Here is a 22,424-nt window from a genome sequence, read left to right on the forward strand (position 1 = left end):
ATACAATTTTTCAAGTTATGATCGTTGTTCTACCAGACAGTGCTGGCCATGCATTCTAGACCACCGGAGATCTTCCGGATTGGGCGGGTAGGTCTCCAACCCCGGGGAAACCGGTCATCCATGAACCCTAGGACCACTTTTGGACCGATCTGGCCACTTTGGGACCGGTTCCCGGTACTCCGGTGAAACCCGAAATATGGCAAATTATGAGCATATTATGGACCCAGTCATTGGGGTGTCAAAGTTCATCATTTTCGAATGGTAGGTCATCCATGAACCCCACTTTACGATCTGGCTACTTTGGGACCGGTTCCTGGTTCTCCGGTGAAACCAGGGATATAGCAAATAACGGGATTATTTCAGAACAATTCTGGACCCAGCAATTTGGGTGTCAAAGTTCATAATTTTCAAAATCTAGCTCATCCAGGAACCCCAAAATCATTTTTGACCGATCTGGCCACTTTGGGACCGGTTCTTGAAACTTTTATGCAATTCGAAATATAACTAATGACGCGTTTATTTTATATTAATTTTCGACAAGGCGATATAGGTGCCTAAGTTCATTATTTTTAAAATCAAGCTCATTGATGATCCCCACAATCATTTTTTACCAATCTGGTCCCTTTTTCAAAGCAATTTTTGATCAGGCAATTTGGGTGTAAAAATTCATAATATATAATTTCACATCTACATTGGCTAGTTACTTTTTTCTGAAAGAGCCCCGGAACCGATTCAATAGTTGCCAGATCTGTTCAAAACAAGTTATTGTGATCATGGATGAGCCTGTTCCTGAAAATTATGAACTTTGACAACCATCTTGCCTATGCCTAGTCAAAAATCGTTCTGAAATAATCCCATATTTTCAATATTCCAAGTTTCACCGTAGTTTTCAGAATCGGCCCCTAAGTGACCAGATCGGTAAAAAATATTTGTGGGGATCATAAATAAGCTTGATCTTTAAAATGATGATCATTGATATCCATATTGCCTTGTCCCAAAATGTTCTGAAATAATCCCGTAATTTTTCATATTTCGGATTGCACCGGAGTTACTGAAACCAATCACCAAGTGACCAGATCGATCCAAAAGTAATTTTGGAGTTTTTGGATGCCATTTTGAAAATGATGAACTTTGACACCCAAATTGCTGGGTGCAAAAATTGTTCTGAAATAATTCCGTAATTTGTCATATTCCAGGTTTGGATTAACGGAATCGGTCCTAAAGTGGCCAGATCCGTACAAAGTGGTTTTAGGGTTCATGGATGAGCTAGATGTTGCAAATGATGAACTTTGACACCCACATTGCTGGATCCAAAATTGTTCTGAAATAACCCCGTAATTTGCCATATTCCGGGTTTCACCGGAGTACCAGGAACCGGTTCCAGAGTGGCCAGATTGTGCCAAAAAGAGGTTTTGGGGTTCATGGATGTCCTATCATTTGAAAATGATGAACTTTGGCCCCCAAATGGCTGGGTCCATAATAATCACATAATTTGCCATATTCTGGGTTTCACCGGAGTGCCGGGAACAGGTTCCAAAGTGGTCAGATCGGTCCAAAAGAGGTTTTGGGGTTCATGGATGTCCTACATTTTGAAAATGATGAACTTTGACCCCCAAATGGCTGGGTCCATAATAATCACATAATTTGCCATATTCCGGGTTTCACCGGAGTACTAGGAACCGGTTCCAAAGTGGTCAGATCGGTCCAAAAGAGGTTTTGGGGTTCATGGATGTCCTATCTTTTGAAAATGATGAACTTTGACTCCCAAATGGCTGGGTCCATAATAATCACATAATTTGCCATGTTCCTGGTTTCACCGGAGTTCCGGGAACAGGTTCCAAAGTGGTCAGATCGGTCCAAAAGAGGTTTTGGGGTTCATGGATGTCCTATATTATGAAAATGATAAACTTTGACTCCCAAATGGCTGAATCCATAATAATCACATAATTTGCCATATTCCGGGTTTCACCGGAGTACTAGGAACCGGTTCCAAAGTGGTCAGATCGGTCCAAAAGAGGTTTTGGGGTTCATGGATGTCCTATCTTTTGAAAATGATGAACTTTGACTCCCAAATGGCTGGGTCCATAATAATCACATAATTTGCCATATTCCTGGTTTCACCGGAGTTCCGGGAATCGGTTCCAAAGTGGCCAGATCGGTCCAAAAAAGGTTTTGGGGTTCATGGATGACCAACCTTTTGAAAATAATTACAAGCTTACTCCCATGCTTTTTCATCCAAAGCGCTTAGAAATCATAACCATTTGTTTGGCTGGCCACACCACATGCGCAAAACATTTAAAAAAAATATACTATACAATATACTACATCATAATCTATCAAAAGAAACAAAAACGAAAAAAAAAAATTATTAATTTATCACCAAACTTCTCTCACCGCGCAACATCAGTAAAGTCACGCATGGCTTGAACAACAACACTCCTGCTGACCAGCGAGGTGCGCTGCCGGCGGGCGGCTGTGAACGCGCGTTGGAGGCAGGCCATGAGATGCGCGCACACACAAACAAACAAACACCAAAAATGATGCAAATTTTCAAAAGTTTGCATTTGTCTAAGAGAGTTTCTCAAAACCTATTCATCCTAGAGATTTGGTCCCAAAGAACAAAATGTAGAGGATGAGTTGCTCGAATTTCGTATGTCGAAAAAAAGGTACCTTTTCTAACAACTATTAGGAGATATTTTGAGTCAAAGTTGTCAAAGAGAGTTTCCCGGCATTACAAAAAAAAAATTTAAAAACTTTTTTAGTGCAAAATGTTCAGCAAAGAGTACTTGAATTTTGCATGTAATAAGATTTGAGAAAAAACCTTACCATGTTCGAAAATCCCCCACATTTACTTGCACCTTAACTGACGGAAATCAACGACTAATCTCCATTTCTTAGAACCATCACTTGATTTTTTGGGCACCAATAAAATTGGTGAATTATAATTCGATACAGATGGTTCAATAATTTTGTCATTTATCATTTTTTTAACTTGTTCCTCAATTACGGGTTTTTGTGAATGTATAGTTTTATAATTAGGGATATATACTGGACTAGGGTCAGTGAGGTTAATTTTTTGTTCATAGAAATTATTTGTGGTTAGTTTTTCGTCGGGTAAGCAGAAAATATCCGAAAATTTTGTGATTAATTGTTTTAAAGGGTCGTGTGTATAGTTTGGAATTTCATCAAAATTTATTTTTTCAATTATGTCTTCAACTCTGTTTTGGTTGTTTAGGATCAATAATTCAAAATTCCTTAATGGTTCAATTTTCGGTTTAAATTTCTTCAGTAAAATTGGTGAATTCGTTGTATTTATTAATTTCACACAACTTGTGTTAGGGGATATTATTGTGTTTCCGCAGAATAATCCTCGTTGGATTTCCTCAGAAAACACAACAGAATCCTCATCGACACTAAGTTGTGGAATTCTTCTAATTATTTCGCACCTGGGCGGTACTACTATTGAGTTATTTAAATTATCCTCAATTGGTACCTCAACGGTGTTCTCTTGAAAATTAAATGTCAATAACCAATTTTCATAGTTAATTGAACATTTGTATTTAATAAAGAAATCGCGTCCTAGGAGTCCATCTGTTATTATGGGAAAATCGCTAGGGACGACTTGGAACATATGACTGACGATCAATCCATTATCAAATTTCAATTGAGTTTCAGTTTCGGCCAATGTACGTATTGATCCATCTGTAACTCCTGTTAAATTGTACTGCTTTGCGGTATTTACTTTTTGCTCGGGTTTCAATTTACCGGCTTTAAATATTGAAATATCAGCACCTGTGTCAATTATAAAACTGCATTTTGAGTTGGCCATGCCTGCAGTGATAAATACAAAATTCGCTGAGGCATTGTTTACGGAAAAAATGGACTTTGCGTCTAGTCTAAAAAATGTTGGTTTTCTCTGTTTAACCCGGTTTGGTTGTTATTAACGTTCTGAGTTTGAACGTTTTGTTGATTGTTGGGATCAGTATTTAGTTGAAAAATTTGGTGAGGGTTTCTGTTATTCCCATGACCATTACCTCTATTTGACTAATTATTGTTATTTCTATTATTATATTGTTATTATTATAATTATTGTTATTGTTATAATTATTGTTATTATTTCGATTGTTGTTTCTGTTATTGTTACGATTGCGATTATTATTGTTATGGTTACGATTATTATTGTTATAATTATTATTATAATTATTGTTATAATTGCCATGATAACGGTTGTTACCATTACGATTACGGTAATTATTACCGTTTGTGTTATTATTGTTACCATTATTGTTGCGGTAATTTTTATTTGATTTAGATTGTTGGAATAATAGTATTTCGGCAGGAGTATCAATTGATTCTTCCAATGCAATGTTAATTGCATCAGAAAGCTTCAATATTTTTCCAGCTCCGGCACTGGCTTTTATAATGGTTTTCGCTTCTTTATTTTTTAAACCATTCGCCAGTGCCTTTATGCCAGCTTTACTGGCATATTTATTTGCAGTATCACCGGGCATATCGTCATCACGATACGCTTGCTCGAGAGCCAACGTGTGTTTCTCGATTTCCCGAGTGAATGTTTTTATATCGCCAGTTTGTTTAGTGGCGTTTAACGTTACCAGGGCAGCTTCTGGGCTGGTTTTTATTTTGCACCCACTCAGTGCTGCCATAATTGTATCTATAGTTGTTGCATTGTCAATTTCTGGCACGAACTGACGCGCTCTACCAGAAAGTCTGGACACAATAGATTGCAGGGTAGCTGCTTTATTTGCCTCCGTTACCAGAGGTTTAATGGTCTTGAGTGCATCTAATGTGCACTCAAGTTTGCTCGACTCCCCGTCGTAAGGAGCGACAAGGGAGGAGACCAATTTTATCATATCCAATGCAGAAGTCATAGTAATAAAGTCTTCGATTTTTTGAAAAGTGTTTCTTTTGTATTTTCTTAAGATTATAATTATTTTGACTATTGTTTTAAACGATAGTCTTTTTGTTTTAGAAGTTTTCAAACGTAAATTTATAATCAAGTCCGTTTGTGTTTTGATTAAGTTTCAGGGGGAAAAAATGTCAGCGACGCATTTTCGATGTCGCGGCCACAATTCTTTGGCTTCGACACGCATCTTCCAGTGGAGGATTGGGGAAACGGATACATCGGCGGTACGCCGGATGATTTGGAGTACGACGCTTTGAACGACTCGGGGGATTTGGTCCGGTTTGAGCAGAGGAAGGCGAGGTTGCAGCTGGATCTGAGCGTGTGGATGATGCCAAGCATGCCGAGAAAGCCGAGGCTGCAGCATCTGGTGCCACGTCCGGCGATGCAGCAGCTTCATTCGCAGAGTTCGTTGATGGCGACGATGCAACAGCAGCAGCAACAGCACCATCAGAGGATAGGCGGGGGGACAAGTAAGAAGGGAATTTTTGAACGATGGGAGATTTTTGATTAATTTTATCTTTGTTTTAGATGGTTCGATCTGAATACGAACAAACAGACGGCGCAGCATTCGATGCCCCGCCGCCGGAAGTTCCCAACAGTTTCCCCAATTTCTTCATCTAGGGATGGGAGAGCTACTCGAATTCTAACCAGCAGCACAGGAGGATCAGCAAAATCATCCACTGTTATCATTATCGGCAGCAGGGTCAGAATCGAAATCCGCAGCAGCAAAAAACCGCAAATTGCCAACACCATCATAGCAAGTGAATCGCTCCGGGGAGTACGACGGGACAGCGGGACAACGATGGCTGCTGGGGATTTACAGCTTACTACAAACAACGATTTCTTTTTTTGCGAAAAAAAAACTGCAGTTGAAAATTGAATTTATTTTGCAATTTGTCATTATTTAACAAATACAAGTAATTTAGACTTTAGTTTATATTTCAAAGCACAATTTCACAATTTTATTATTAGCACTCCAGCATACTATCGACTGTTTATCTGTTGAAGGGAAGATTCTGGGACAGCGGAGTGATGTAATGCTTGTACATTTTATTTGGGATCGGAACCAGGAACGCGACCGTATTTCCGGAACTGTCCGGGCGCATGCCATCTAGTCGGTTTAACCGTGTAGGAACAGTCACCCATCACCTCCACCTCCGTTGGCCGGAGGCTCCTGCCAACGGTCGTTCTCCGACTGACGGTTATCACGAAAATCTCTCGAGGGTCATTGATCCAGTTACTGGTGGTGGTGCTGCTGCGGAACATCATCGTTAAACTGATCACCAGGTTCGCCAACGGCAAGGGTGCCACCACCATTTCCCGGAAACTTATGGGGTGGCAATTGATCCTGAAACGAGTTTCAATTTTGTACACAAAAAAGGAGGTTAACCTGCCGGATTGTGCTATGTTTCAGTTGGTTAGTCAGAAGTTGGTGACACAATCACCTGTTGCAACCAAACGCACACCTGGGAAGATAGCTCCTGCTTCAGTGCTGATCTGAGTGTCCACCACCGCCATCGCCGTCGTGATTGTTGTCAAAAAAAAAATCAAACCATCCACATTAACGACCCCCGGGTCTTTTGTGGTCTCTATTGCAAGTTACTGCTCGAACCTAGGAGTCCGAAGGCTTGAATGGGGAGAGCACCCAAACTTCTTTCTACTCCAAGGAACCTTCCACCCCAGTGTTTGAACTGACGACCTTCGGATTGCGAGTCCAACCGCCGCCAGCGATTCCACCGGAGCAGGCTTGGTTTGGTGTGTTGTTTGTACTTATGGCATGGAGACGACTCCTACACCTGGAATGACTTAACGGCCTAACAACAACTAAGGCCGGGACCGACGTTTTACTTCCTCATCCGATGGAAGGTTGGAGCAGATGGGAATCGAACCCAGAATCATCCGCTTACAAAGCGGACAGCGTAACCATTCGGCCACGCACTGCTCCGTGATTGTTGTAGCCACCACCTTGTTTATTCTTGCGATCGATGAACCGGCTACCGGTCGCCGCTTCAACTATTGAAGTAATCTCCGCCGCCGGAATGTCCACCGGAGTGATCTCCGCCATAATCGTAGACCGACTATTCGACGACAAAAAAAATACTCCAAAAACAACAATCGTGCGCAATGTCGAACTGTCAAATCAATGTGGTGTTAAAAGAGGTGGCGATGTTTTGATCGTAAACAATCATTAATTTTTCGTTAATTTGTTAATTTCGGCAGTTAATTAATTAATTTATTTAATTTTTTACTATTGTCGCGCCCCTCGCTTCGTGGAATCAGTGGCATCACAACCTGGAAGGATCGGTGCCAACATTCGCCGGGTCGATGGACCATTTCGTCGGCAGGTCAACGGCCTGAATACTGCAGTCATAAACGAGTTCCTGACTGTCGGACTCCTGTATCGCGGCGATGATGATAGACAGTTCAGCGGCTAGGAGCTGCACGCGATAGAACTGGGATCAAGGACGTTCTCACAACCGACGCTCCCCGTCCGGATGATTACCGATGTTGAGTCCGTGTAGAAACACCGCGTAAGGATATGCGTCCGCTAAAAGCGCGCTCCCCTTTACGGTTGTTTGTTTTTTTTTTTTTTTTTGATCTGGCTGCATCTGGGTGCTGCTACTGCTGCTGTTGTTGGTGACCTCATTCGATTCCAACTCGTTGCTCGTTGCGATCGCGTCTTAGTAGATGATCGCCAAGATGATTCCACCGGTTTGGTCCTGGATGGCCTGATGGTGGGTCATCGGTCCTCTCGTTGTTGACATGAGTACATGCCCGGTAATGGTTGGGAGAATTCTGCTACTTTTCAGGAAATCCACAATTTTTATTTTTTTTATAGGCGTTGGCTTCACCATCACTATTTTTTGTACTTCACTATTTATTATTATTTCACCGTTGGCAGCATTTTTTGCTAGTTTTTCCGCTATTAAACAACTTGTTGGTTGTTGTCCAACTGTATTGGTTTCTTTGATTTTAGCGTTGATTGAAGTTTCCGTAAATCGTTTGTTAGATTGTTTTTCGTCATTTTCTGCGCGCACTTTCTATAACACTTTTCACTGGGGGTCACCGGAGTTCTGAGCACTTTTTGATGTTTTTTTTTTTGATCGAAACTTATTGTTCTTTCTTAATCACCACTTCACTTTTGCGTTACGATGCTTGAGAGCGATACTACTCTTCGTAGTCTGTCCTCTGTTCTCATCTGTTCGAACTTAATTATGGCACGATATAGCACATATGCGAGCGTAATAAAAATTACTGCTACAGCTGCATATGCTAACACCGTTGTCGCGCTCGCACTTTTTTCCAAGTGAGCTGTTTGCAGCACATTCGCGTTTATGATGCGTATTGTCTCCTCATGCAATAAGGGCGGCTTTGGTGTACTTTGTTCAGTACCCATCGTTAACTTAAAATGTTATTTTTTTTTCACACTTTCACAAATCAAACTGTGCTAACTTGGTCACTTAGCTCGGTCACTGTTCGGTGCACTAACGCGGCACGAAATATTTTCCAGTGTGGTGGCATTTCGGGTCACTACGGCGTGCTGTCAAAACTTTGACGCGAAGCCGCTGTCACGGTCGCCATATAATATCTCAAACGTTCGGCACTACGAGGCGTAAGAACCGCGGGGAAACCTGCAGGGACTTTCTTTGCATTAAGAGCTATCCAAGGTGTGGTAGACTGCGAGGAGCAGTAACCAGCTCGGAGCTCGAAATAAAGTAGACAAGTCGCCTTGATGTTCCAGCCGAAAAGACTCATTTTTGTTTATTTGAACTCGGGTATTTATACTAGTCAAATTTGTTGCATCACATGTAATTTGAGTGGTGACACTTACGTGCTACAGTATAGACTTCTGGAGTTGGCTTGTACTGGGTTGAATCCTTGCGCTGGCTCAGCAGGAGTCAGTGTCCCGGCCAATTGTCGATGAACCGAAATATGGTTCGAAAAAGGCTATACACAAGCATCAGCAATTATGCTTGCGCCAAGTGGTTCTAACTGTGTGTGGGCTCTACAGCCAGGCAGGGTTTGTGTTTTGAAAGACAAAACCTGGTCTTGTTGTGCGAGGTCCGGGCATGGTAATAAAAATGGAAATTAAGTGTGAATGGGTATGTTGGGAATGCAGTGGTGTTCAGACTATTACACTTGGCGTCACGAGCTTGGTGAGGTGAACCAGACACTTTTGGGACGCTCGCTGGACGGCTTGCCAATCTGGGAAATGCGTCAACTAAATGGTGTGCCTATTGTCCGCCTCGACCACGACTTACCGGTAGTTTCGTTCGGGCTTTGCGGCGTATCGTGCCGTCCTGTCCGGCCTCGTGCCCCTTACGTAAATTACCGTTTCCGAGCGCTGATTTATCCGGCTCGGCGAGCTGCTGATGTCGGCTGGCGAGACGCGATCGAGCGAGGCTCCGCTCTCGATGGGTGTATGCAGGCGACTGTTCGATCGTACGACGTGGCACGGTCGTGCTGGTTGGATTTCCCTTTTTGTTGAGTTGTCGGAAATATTGGCAAGCGTGCAGCCGACTGCAGGGAAATCTCAGGCTCTTCGCACATTCTCAAGCGAGTCTTGGGCTTCTCACTATTACGTAGCTAAACTAGTGTAACCTGAACTTAACATCTTACGGCGACTATGGGCAAAAACTACATTTTAGGCATAAATTTATCTTAAACGCAACACCACGTCGGGCAGGAAGTTCCGACGGGTGGATCCGATATCCACGCCGTGAGAAGGAACGGGAAGTGGTCCCATTGGCCACGAAGAAGCCCTGCGTCTGTGTGGTGAGCCAACAGAGCAGCGTGCTGAAGAAACCGGCGGTAGCGGTCCCATCGGCCACACCGTACCCGAAGAAAAGTGAGCGCGAGGCGCAGAAAACCCGAACAGAAAGTGACAACAGTGAACTGCTGCAAGACGCAGCAGAAAGTGTGGCGCAGACTGCAAGACGGAGAAGAAGAGTGCTGGTGAGCCGGCAGCTCGGAAGAAAAGTGATCCAGTTTGCCCAGCTGGAAAAAATAAAAAGAGCCAGGGCGGCAAAACGCTGCCGCTGACGTGTCATCCAGAGCACGGCAACAGCGGAGCAACAGATTCCTGCGCGAATCCATAGCAGATCCCGACAAGATGGAGCTGAAATCAGCGCGTTCCTTGGCCATCAAGCGAAACTTCATCAAGGGGAAGATTTCGCGGGTCGTGGGCAGGCTGACGGCGTTCGAGGAGAACCACCAGCTGCCTTCGTTTGCCCAGAACCAGGTCTTCGTGTGGAACGTCGAGAAGTACTACGGCGAGTTCAACGAAGTTTGCGACGAGTTCAAGGTGAGTGACGCCGATGCTGGTGAACGCTTCAACCACGACATCGAGTGGGCCAGCGTGGTGAGTCTGGTTCAGGAAGCCAACCTGCGGATTGTGGCCCTGAACAACGCACTGCTGTCTCAGCCCGTGCAAGCCGCTGTTCCCGAGCAACCGGTTGTTGCGGTCTCGAAGGAAGAGGCCAACCAAACTACGCTTCCCACGACCGAGGCTCGTGGCGAAGCGATTGTTCCGTAGCCAGCGGTGTTCCGGAAGCTGTGAACGCCGAGAGAAGCAAGACCGATCATCGAGACGCAGGTGCACCTGACACCAAGGTAGGTGCCCAATTTGAGCCTTGTTTGAGTCCGTCCGTTTCGGACAGCGAGCGTAGCGAGCCGATGTGCACGCTGTGCAACGGTTGCCGCTCGGACACCGACTGCTTCCCGGTCCGTGGAGATCCGGTCGAGCAGTGTCAAACTCTTGAAAGGTCGAACCCCGATCTGAGCAGCCGGAAGAGGTTGCCCAGAGAGTCTCACGAGACTGAGACACACCCTGCAGTGCACGAGATGCTGCCACTCGAGGAACCTGCAGTGGTTCCGCACGAGTCCTCGTCAGATGACCGAGGTAGTGCCGAGACAAAACCCGGCCTGTGCAGCCCCCAGTGGTTGCCAGGAGATTCTCGCGAGCCCGAGAATCGACAAGAAGAGTCGTCCGAGGAACCGGCAGTGGTTCCGCATGAGTCCTCGACAGCAGAACGAGGTAGTGCCGTGTCGGGCGACCCAGAAGCTGTCCGCAAGCTGGAGCCAGCTGAGCACATCGACGTTGTGCCAGACGTTGACACGTGTCAAGCAGTGAAGGGAGGTGCATTGCTGCCAACCGAGCCTGACGTAGCGGACAACAAGAAAGGTGCACATCCCAGATGCACCGAACCAGCAAGATCTAGCGTTCAAGTGGTTTGGACCACGAAACAAAACGAGATGAAGACCAACAAGAACCCCGACATCTACGGCGACAAGCGAACGTGTACGAGCCACGAGAGTGCGACGTACCTGTACAGCCAACGGACCGAGCTGTACGACAGATGCTGCGGTGACAGCATCGCACAGTCAGCAGGAGCCGACTGTGCAGACGAATCCGGAAGGGCTGTGGAGAAGTTGCGCGATACTGCAATCTTCAGCAGCACCAGCCAGAGACCCCGATTGGTCTGGGACCCAGGCGTGGAGTTGAACGCAGCGCATCGCTCCACACAACCGTAGACGACCACCACCATGCCAGCAAGTGCAAAGGAGTTGCTTGCTCGTCTGGACGCTATGGACCTGGAACCGCCAGCGATCGACGGAGTCTCCCAGTAAGAACGACCGACACCGATCTAGCGTGTTGGTGAACCTGATGCCGTGACGCCTCAACCCGGGGGGAGAATGTTCGGCACGACGCCGAATGTTTTGGGCAACTGTCACCCAGTGTGCGCGAGTCAGCGACGGCGCTGCCAACGTGACAGCGTGAAACGACGCAACGACGAAAACGGCGCGAAGCAGAAGAGCGCGAAAACGAACGAGCGGAGAGGGAGAGAGACAGATTTTTCACTCCGTTTCCAAACGCGAACGAGACACGTCGCGCCGTGTAAATAAAAATCGGAAATTTAAGAGTTTTTTTAAGTAAAAGGTGAAAAAACAAGTCCTAGTGTTTTTATCACTCCAGAACCGTAATACAGTCCACCCGCAGAATCCAGTTGGGGGATTTGGCCCCAACAAACATAACCACCTGCACCTTTTTTGTGTGCATTATTGAAATGAAGACAAATCAACACAAACATTTTTCACCGTTACGGAACCATAATTTGGGATTTTTCGGATGCAAGTAGGAAATAACAAAGTATCATTTTATATTATCCACTGACATTATTTACTGATCTACAAACATCGTTTTCTATGGATCGTTACGCATCCCACTCCCTCAAAAGCATCGTTATTGGTGGATGGTGACTTATAGCGTCGATGTGTTTAGAAATAGCGTAACTCGATGTCCCAAGAGATTGTCTTGGTTTATAGATCACTCCTAACATGTTTATGTTTAAGATCTTCTATTCTTTTGATATAATCCGATTTTTCTAAACAGCCTTCGCAGTATTCATCCCATTCCGACAGAATTTTTTTTAAATCTTTCACTTTAAGATTTTTTAATTCAACTGTGTTGACATCGATTTGCTTATCTGAAACATTAAAAAATATACATAAATATTAAATCATTGGATACAGCATATCATTTCTCCACGAAATGTACGAAATGTATGCAGCCATTCCAAGTCAAACAGGAAGTCTCGAAATCAAAAGTGCTCCGATGTGTCTCAAATTTGGAGTGGGGGTTCTTAGACCCAAATAATTAGACCCGTGTTTTGTTTGGTAAATGCCTGGCACGAACACTCACAGCGTGTTCTAGCGTGTTGATCGTACTGGCTCAGAGCAAGGGTGAGATGTAGGTGTAAGGGCAGTGCGTGTTCTTCGGGAACCTGGTGCATAAGATCGGTCAAGGCCCGTTCTTACACTGGAAATTGCGAATTGCGTAACTGCGATAACATGAAAATTTTAGCAATGACCCATAAATGTGTGGGTACCATTTTTTTTTAATAAAAGAAAGACGCAACCTTTTGTACCTACCCACACCCTAATCGCCAAACAAAAAAAATATTTGGGTCACTTCAAATTTGAACCAAATCGGAGCACTTTTGATTTGGAAACTTCCTGTTGGACGTGGAATGGCTGTACACGCAGAAAGAATTGAGTAAATCAAGGTTTGTTTCAACGCAATTTTTTTTGTTGATTATATTCAACAAAACTTTTGTTGATTCAAACCTCGTACAGGCTGATTCTACAAAACATTTTTCTTCGTGTATGTATAAAAGACCTACAAAAAAAGAACAAAAATTACTGTGCAGGCTCAACTCGACGGGAAGCATAATATTTTATTTTAAATTAAATATATCTTTGATGACATTCTTAAATTTATTATATATTTATATTTATTTATTACTTATCGAGAAATTAAAAGTGCAACATGGAGTTAAACTTTCTGTCAAGCTGCTGTGGAACTTTCCATGACAATTGCTAGTTTCACTCCATGTTACCGGCTTACATCGCATTTTAATTTCTTGATACTCTTCTTAAACATTCCAAGTGGTATGGCCTAATGCTCTTCATCTTTGTTGAACTTTTCGTTTTATCATTAACTGATCACATTTGTTTATTTATTTATTTTTTACATTTTTGAATTGAATAGGCAAAAAAGAAAAGAAAAAAATACACTTTAACAACTAATCGTAACTTAAAACTAGAATAAAAAAAACCAAATTCATTGAAATATTCAATATCATTAGAACGAGTAAACTACGAGCCGTATTTTAAAATAAATCCTCCAAGGGTTCTTAATTGTTCCTGGCGAGTTTTGCACCCAAGTAGTGTTGTTGTCATTAGCATTAGCATTAGCATTAGCATTAGCATTTCAGGACGCCCTATCCACGGATGGCTCCACAACGCTTATCCCACTTTGGTCTGGTTGGGTTAGACCCTCATCCGGAATAATAATCCAACACGGGGGATACCATGTCTTCATCTTTTGATGAGTGTGTAATACAGCCCAGGACATAAGGGGGTCCTTGCCGGGTCTAAGCTATCCTTTGGGGAACGGAAGGAATGTTAGTAAACACCTATCTAAAGTGCGCAAGGATCCCTGCGTCACCTTAGTGGTATAGATGTTTGTAGGGTGGTTTTGGACTCAATGTTAGTAAGAGAGGTAAAACCCTAGGATACACCCCGAAAGGCGTTGCGGGCGAATCAAGTAAAGTTAGTTTTTTGTATTATTAAACATATACAAATGATTGTACAGTATGAACGATGCATGATTTATATCTATATCCTATTTAAAGCCACGGCAGATACAACGCGACGAAGCCGTGTTTGATTAAATTTACTTCCGTGTTACTTAACCAACCATTTTCTCATGTAAAAGCAATGCTGATTAAACACAGTTTTAACATGTATGCTGTTAAACTCAAGCTACCGACTGTAAGAGTACAGAGAAATTTATATTTTTCTTTAGTTATTATGTGTTTAAGCGAAATTCGGTGTTATAAATGATTTAACGCATAATTGGAATATTTATTTTAAACTCTTACAGCGATACTGAGTAAACATTAATTATTTATTTGTTTCATTTAAGTGTAGGACATATAATTTGAATTAAAACGACCGATTAAAAAAAGCATAATTAGTTAATAATTCAAATTGTTTGTGTAATGGGATTAATCAGCATATTTAATATTTCTAAATTATCACAATAACAATGGAAAGTCCTCACCATGTATTCAGCCTTGGCATCTGTGAGAACCGGCTAGCGTAAGATGCAACAGTTGAGAAAATGTCTGTCTAGGTATTAAAATATTGTTGATTTAGAATCGATTCAGTCTTAGACAGCCGGCTGTGGAAAAACTGGATCACGGTTGAAAATTATTTTGGTTGGTTTCATATCAATTTAAAAATTTGCAAGCTTATCTGAAATTTGATACCAAACTGAAAAAAAAAATAAAAATAAAAAAAACCCGTAAACACGAAAATTTTCTCAGCAGCATCCCAGTCACGACGCTCTAGTAGGATTTAGTAGGGTTCTCACAGAGCTGGATATTCTTACAGCATTCTAGCAGAAATGTTCCACCAGTCTAGCAGGATTCTGGTAAAACCAGATCTGCTAGAATATTTCGTGACTGGGATACTCTTCTCTCTTTTTACTGTGTGCTCAACATGGAGCGAACTCACCGCGCACTACAACAGCAAGCAGCGCCAACACACCGACAGCCTACACGCGCTGTTTGTGCAGATGGCGATGATGATGGTGATGATGATGACGACGAAGCACCCAGCAGCAGCATTCATTCTCTCGTTAGAGACTCTAGAGAGCGAAAGCTCCTTCATCTTCGTTAGCACACACACTCAGATTCGTCGATTCCCCGGTGTCATCTTGCGACCAATCTCGCGCAAACCACACACAAAAAACCGGCATAAAACACTACTTTCACCCAGCAAACTCTCACTTTCTGCCACTCTTCGTCGAATTTTTGCGCCCCTGCCTTTAAAAATCAAAATGGCTTCACACGAAAACTTCGGCCACGTGGCCACACGGGCACGCACACGTACACAGGTCATCCGCGACCAAAGCCCCGATCTGAGGGACAACACACAGAAGCGCAAAGTCGTCGCTCACTCTCTCGCTCTCCAGCCCTCCGCGCGCACACATTCAGACAACCGAGTTTTGCTTTTGCCGCCAAGCATCTTCCAACCGCGTTCACACACACTGAAAACTGCGGCTCTTTTGCTTGCCAACACCAACACTATTGCACGACGCCGCTCAAACTGCCTCAACGGAACCGAAAAACCCGGATTTTTACGGCAACACGTTGAAGGCCACCCTGAACCGATAGATCTCCCGGCTCCCCGTGAGAATCCGAACCGATCAAGCCAAAACACTAATCAAAAACCCCCAAGTAGTGTTGTTGTCATCTCGATGAAAATGTTCAAAAGTTCTGGTGGTGAAAACAGGTCACTACTGCCTTCACCCGTTGATGCTGGTTGGTTTTCCTTCGGTTTCTGACTGAAGCCTGGAGTTGTTGTATTCTCTGCAATTTTTTGCCGCTGATTTAACGGCAATAGCTGCAGATTTGGAACCACTAGAACAGATCCCAATCAAGGGGACTCCGGTGGAATCGCTGGCGGCGGTTGGTTGGACTCGCAATCCAAAGGTCGTCAGTTCAAACACTGGGGTGGAAGGTTCCTTGGAGTAGAAAGAGGTTGGGGAATTCAAGCCTTCGGACTCCTAGGTTCGAGCAGAAACTTGCAATAGAGACCAGCCAAAGCAGGAAAATCTACGTTCGTGAACACTGGTGGTGTTTTGCGACGATTTGGTTGGTGCCGGTGGTCGTCGCTTGTTGGCGTTTTTTTTTACAAACTCAGCTCGTTTTGAGCTCGTTGATTGTGTTGCAAGCTTGAGTTCTGTGCTGAAGCAGTTCGAACATTGCGACAAGTCACGGTGCACTGGACGATACGAAGTCACGATGATGTTGAAAATTGCCCAAACTGCTTTCAGCTCAGACGGCGTTGTCGATCTTTTCTCGAAATGAACCAGGTACAGTTGATCACGCTACTTGATGTCCTTGTTGTGTCTCGTCATCTTGAAAACTTCGATCACGTTAAACTTAAGAGTTTTTAGCTCTACCTTCAGCAAACTCACATCCATGTCGTACAACTGATTTTAATTAGTTTATTGTTTATTCGTCAAGCTTATGTAGACTACTTACAATTTTCTTACATACTAGATATTATTTCTATTGTACAGATTTTTTCGTAGTTCCGTTTTAGACATGTCGAAATGTATGTACTGTGTCGTACAGGCATCGGAGGACCTGTTTCATGGAGAGTTTATCTAAATAGTCATGGCTGTAGTATTCAATCTATGTGTTGTTCAAGAAATCCAGAAATTGCATGCAATGTGTGAGAGTAAAAAAAAAAGAAAAAAAAAAACATTAACGACCCCCGGGTCTTTTGTGGTCTCTATTGCAAGTTTCTGCTCGAACCTAGAAGTCCGAAGGCTTGAATGGGGAGAGCACCCCAACCTCTTTCTACTCCAAGGAACCTTCCACCCCAGTGTTTGAACTGACGACCTTTGGATTGCGAGTCCAACCAACCGCCGCCAGCGATTCCACCGGAGTAGGCTTGGTTTGGTGTGTTGTTTGTACTTATGGCATGGAGACGACTCCTACACCTGGACGGCCTAACAATAAGCTGTAATTGTCTGTAATAAGCTACCACATAAATATACAGCAATTCCATTTGAAAAGAGCCTAAACCGAAAAAAAGTTGTCCGATCGGGTTCAAATTTTTTCTGGGAGTTCCTTGGCCAAAATAATTAGACCCGTATTTTTTTTTTTGCCATTAGGGTGACCTACATCGTGCTAGGGTGGTTCGAAAAATGGCAATTTTCGTCATTTTTCGCAAAAACCACTTTTTGTAAAAAATCATATCTCCGCGTCATTTCATCCGATTTTAGCTGTCTTAGACGCAAAAGAAAGGTTATTAGTTTGACTATTTGAGAAAAATAGTAAAAATTTCAAAAATCTAGCTTAACATTTGAAAAAGCCGTATGAAAACTTTAAATGGCATTTTGACCGTGTCTGGACTAAAGAGCCTGAAAATATTTTTATCGGATGCCTCGGAAAATTTCACATAACATATCAAAAAATTGACGATGTCGAATCATACTTTTCCGAGATATGATTTTTTGAAAATAAAAACTGAGTTTTTCGACGCGCCACGCGCAAAACAAGAAAATGACGAAATCGGCAAAAAATCAACTTTTTTCACTAAAACTGCGATAACATAAAAATTTCAGCGATGACCTATACATGCTAGGGTACCAAAAGTTGCGTGTTTTAATTACGAAAATTTTGGTATCCAAACTTGTACAGGTCATCGCTAAAATTTTTAAGTCATCGCAGTTTTTAGTGAAAAAAGTTGATTTTTTGCCGATTTCGTCATTTTCCTTTTTTTTGCGCGCGGCGCGTCGAAAAACTCAGTTTTTATTTTCAAAAAATCATATCACGGAAACGTACGGTTCGTCATCGCCATTTTTTTGAAATGTTATGTAAAATTTTCCGAGAAATCCGATAAAAAAAATTTCAGACATAGGCTCTTTGGTCCAGACACGGTCAAAACGCCATTTTAAGTTTTCATACGACTTTTTCAAATGTTAGGCTAGATTTTTGAAATTCTTACTATTTTTCTCAAATAGTCAAACTAATTACCTTTCTTCTGCATCTAAGACAGTTAAAATCGGATGAAATGACGCGGAGATATGATTTTTTGATAAAAGTGATTTTTGCGAAAAAAATGACGAAAATTGCCATTTTTCGAACCACCCTACCACGATGTAGGTCACCCTAATGGCCAAACAAAAAAATCAAAATCTAAAATCTAATTATTCGCTCTACAGCATTGCCTTGGCGGTCTCAATTGCGAGATTCCTACTCGAAACTAGGTGTTCGAAGGCTTGATTGTTGAGGCAATTGTAAACCTATTTTTACACCTTAGCTTCCATACACCCCGGGATTCGAACTGGCGACCTTTGGATTGTTAGTCCAACTGCTTACCAGCGACTCCACCGAGACAGGACCCAGGGAGACGACTCCTACACCTGGATTGTGCTAACGACCTAACCCTTTTAGGTTAGTCCGGGCCAAAATGTACTTCCCGACCGACGGAAGGCGTGATCAGACAAATCTCGTCTCGAAAAATGCCACCGCACTATGGGGTTTCAGGCGACCATAAATCGAAAAACCGACATACTCTAATTATTTTTTTTTTCGAAAATAAACATTCTAACTAAGAAAAATCAGGAGTTTGAAAGTTGTAGGTTCAAAATTCACTGAATTGCAGACCTTCAAAGGCGAAAATGGTAAGAAAAAACATGTTTTTTGACAAAAAAAATGATTATTTTTCATAGTTGTACTGTGTAGCTGTTTATGTATTTTTTCCTGCATCATTATATATATTCAGAAAGGTAATTGATTCAACTTTTCAATAACATTTTACAAAACACACTTTTACAGGCTAAAAAAAATAATAAAAATCAAAAAAGATGGATTTTTATTCAAAATTTAGTTTTTTTCAACTTTGTTAATGGAGTACTTTTTTTGTGTGCATTTGTGCGATCTGAAAATTTTGCAGCTTAAAATTTGAACCATGTCCTAACTTGTCTCCAAATTTCAAAGTGCACTTATGTGCACTTTTTGAGTTATGCCATTTTGAACATTTTGATTCATGCAAGAAAATTAATGATTCCGCGTATACGCTTGGTTAAAATCACATTATTTACCTGCGGAGGCAGAAATGACGTACCTGCTATGTATGTTTTGAAATTGATTTGATATTCATGACTTTGTTGGTACTTAGTTACGTTTAATAAAATTAGAAATTCCTATTCTAAGTATTTTACAGAAACGATTCGTCGAATATTCATATCAGTTCGTTGTTGTGTTCTTTTGAAAGTATGGATAATAATACCGTAGTGTCCCTGTACGATATAACGAAGCACTATTCTGAAAACGTGAGAACTGCTTTCGAGTATATTTGTAAGAATTACAACATTGCAGAACCATCACATGATCAACTCAGGAAAAACCCACAGAGGAAAAACTACGCATGCTGTTCTGTAGCTTCAAAACGAGGTATACAAAAGCCCATAGAAGAAGTTCATATTTTAAGTAATCTAACGACAATCGGTTACATAGTGATTTTGATTTAGAAGAATTTATCGTGGAAAACGTGAATTTTGCAAGTGGATCAACCAAAAACGTGGACGAGAATCCATACAATGTTCCATAAAATAAACCGTCTAAAATTCTAAAACACCGCAAAAATCAAATTTTAATTGGAGGGGGATGGGGGGGGTGGTCTTCAAAGAGAGGTGGATTTAAACTCAAGAAAAAGAGGAGGGAGATTGAACGTAAATCAGAAACTTTAACATAGCATAAACCGCCATTCCATGCATCAAATAGACAGAGCAAGAATATTAAAATTCACCACTTTAATGAATGTGGCCTCAAATATATGAAAAAATCGAAAATTAAACTTTTTTTTTGGAAAAATATCAAAATTCATTTGTTTTCATTATACTAAGTACAAACAACACAAACAAGTCACAAAAAAGCAAAAAAATATTTTTGGCCGCTCGCTTATACCCAAGTAACCAGAAGCACTAAATCAAAACTCTAAATCCACTCTAAATAAACTTTCACGATGCTATGACACTTTAAATAGTCTTTCCCAATGTTTCGAAACATTTGTAGCTTGAAACATTATTATCTACTGTATAATGACATATAGAACAGCAAATTAAAGTTTCAAAGCATTTAGCTCAATAATGTTTCAAAGCATTAATGGTAAGCTTTATATATCAATGTAAAGTAAGCTTTTAAAGTTACATCACACTTTGACATTTCTTTAAATGTTTCAAAACACTAACTCAACATTAGTGAGAGCAAAGAAAGTTTGGCAGTATTCGGTGGTATTTTTGTTGATGCAGGAAAAATCGTTTGGAGGAGATCCAGGTTTTGCTCGGACGAGATCGTGTTCGGAGTGGCATACGTCTACGCCAGCTTCAACGATACGTTCGTCCACGTTACGGATCTTTTGGGCAAGTAACTATCTGGCGGAGCACCGGAGGCATGCAGGTCAAGGCTGATCGTGACGAGGCTCGCCCTACGCTGCTATGTGGCCGCTTTGTACGTAGGCGGAAAGTGCAAGTCCCTCGGAATCACCTCGCTGCACATGAAGCTGCGTGCAGCCGGCGGAACTTGCACCAAGACCCCGGGACCGGGTGCGCAATCGGTGCTCCGTGCCCTAGCCCGTTCGTCGATGAATATTGTGAAGATTATCAATATCTTGTAAAGGTTTGAAGTGTATTGATTAATAAATATGTACTTTGTTTCAACCTGGCTAGTGTATTCTTTTTTCATGCAACTAACTAAAGGAAGAAATCATACGTGTAAACATATTTCAGGACGGGCGAGACGGTTGGCGCAGGACATCTAGGTGAAACATCTCTGAACATCAAATCAACACGCAGTTTAGAATCGCGAATGAAGCACAACACAGCAAAAAACGTAAACAAGCTTTCAAAAACCGTCATCCCAGCGTGAAAAGCACTCTCCCAAGAGAGAGAGAGAGCTGCGCGCAAAGCTTTTTTTTTTTCTATTTCAAATACTGTCGGTAAGGTAGTATTTTGACGTTTTGCCGCGGAATAACTCTATATCAACTCTACCCGTCGCCACTCAATTTTACCTCCATGCGTATAAAGTGAATATAAAGTTTTGAGACTCTGTATGCATACTTTATATGTTGAAATAGAGGGGATTTAAAGCTGCCATATACAGTCCCACGGTTACTTGGGTATGGAAATACCCCATAGTGCACCGGGACCGTCTGGGATCGAACCCAAACAAAAAAATACGGGTCTAATTATTTTGGCCAAGGAACCCCCAGAAAAATTTTAAGCCCGATCGGAGAACTTTTTTTTCGATTTAGGCTCTTTTCAAATGGAATTGCTGTATAGATATCTTAAAACCCCTCCCGATGGTAAGAGTATTGACGCGGTGGTAGTGCTTCCGCCTGGTGGGCGGTTGATCGGGGTTACTTAATATCGTTTTAAAAAGGGAGAGGGCGGCGTTGAATTGATTATGGAAAAGGAAAGAAATGTTCAGAATTGAAACAACAAAAGTTAGAGTCATGTAAACCATCTAAGCAATTCGCAATTCGCAATTTTCAGTGTAAGAACGGGCCTTGACCGTTCGTGCCAGGCATGCACACCTTCTTTTCCGGTTACGCATTTTAACTCGGCCGGGGGTGGTACATTACGTAGGGTTTGATGTAAGTATAAGCGCCTAACCATTTATAGTGTGTCTATCAACTTTCATTAAAGCAAAAACTGTTTTATTTTTAGTTTGAATTCAAAAACTAGTTGTTATTTTACTGTGTATTGTTTTCTCCTGAAATCTTGCCTAATGTTGAGTCGTGTTTATCTGTTGCTATTTCTTTTGTCGCGGTGTTTTGTTACAATATTTTTGTCCTAAGCATTTTAGAAAAGTTTTCAAAAGTACAATAGTAATATTTGTTTTAATCCTTTAATCATTCCATAAATTGAGTAAGGGCTCGAACCTCACTTGTTTGAAAAAAGGGTGAAGATTGAAAACAATAGAAAACAAATAATCAATAGTAAGAGAATGATGAGCGTATTTTAAAGAATAAAAATGAGAAGCTAGACGTATTAGATGTAAAATTAGACAATAGTTAATAAATAGAGATGCAAAACAAGCTTAGATAATAGTAATGATAGGGTATATGGCCCTATTTTGGACCTACTATGCAAAGCGTCAACACATTTCGCATGGTTCTCAGGAACGGTCTAACTAATTTGGCTCGTTTCAGGATTGGTTTGTGCCTTAATTTATGCTTAACAAAGTGTACTTTTGAAAATTGAAAATAATTTAACCATTTCATTGTAATAAGCATTTCAAGTAAAACATTTTTTGGAAGCTTTTTGGACTTATTGAATGTATTTTGGAGACATCGTTGAACCTATTTTGGACCCACACTCTGATTGGTTGAAATTTTGACAACTTGAATT

At 41.8% G+C, this 22,424-nt stretch overlaps 1 protein-coding gene and 1 pseudogene across 1 annotated transcript; both read left to right on the forward strand.

Annotated features, from left to right (window-relative positions):
- The first annotated feature begins 4,959 nt into the window (after nt 1–4,959).
- Nucleotides 4,960–5,674, forward strand: LOC120430403 (uncharacterized). The gene is made up of 2 exons (XM_039595509.2): nt 4,960–5,394; nt 5,453–5,674. Exons 1-2 carry the CDS (start codon nt 5,076–5,078, stop codon nt 5,464–5,466), a joined length of 333 nt encoding a protein of 110 aa, XP_039451443.1. The 5' UTR covers nt 4,960–5,075; the 3' UTR covers nt 5,467–5,674.
- Nucleotides 5,675–5,818: 144 nt separating this feature from the next.
- Nucleotides 5,819–12,350, forward strand: LOC120430399 (uncharacterized; annotated as a pseudogene).
- The last annotated feature ends 10,074 nt before the right edge of the window (nt 12,351–22,424 follow it).

The sequence above is a fragment of the Culex pipiens genome, chromosome 1 (genome assembly GCF_016801865.2).
Source record: "Culex pipiens pallens isolate TS chromosome 1, TS_CPP_V2, whole genome shotgun sequence".
NCBI lineage: Eukaryota > Metazoa > Arthropoda > Insecta > Diptera > Culicidae > Culex > Culex pipiens.

Coding starts and splice junctions, on each gene's coding strand:
- LOC120430403 (XM_039595509.2), top strand. CDS start 5,076: ATGTCGCGGCCACAATTCTTTGGCTTCGACACGCATCTTCCAGTGGAG.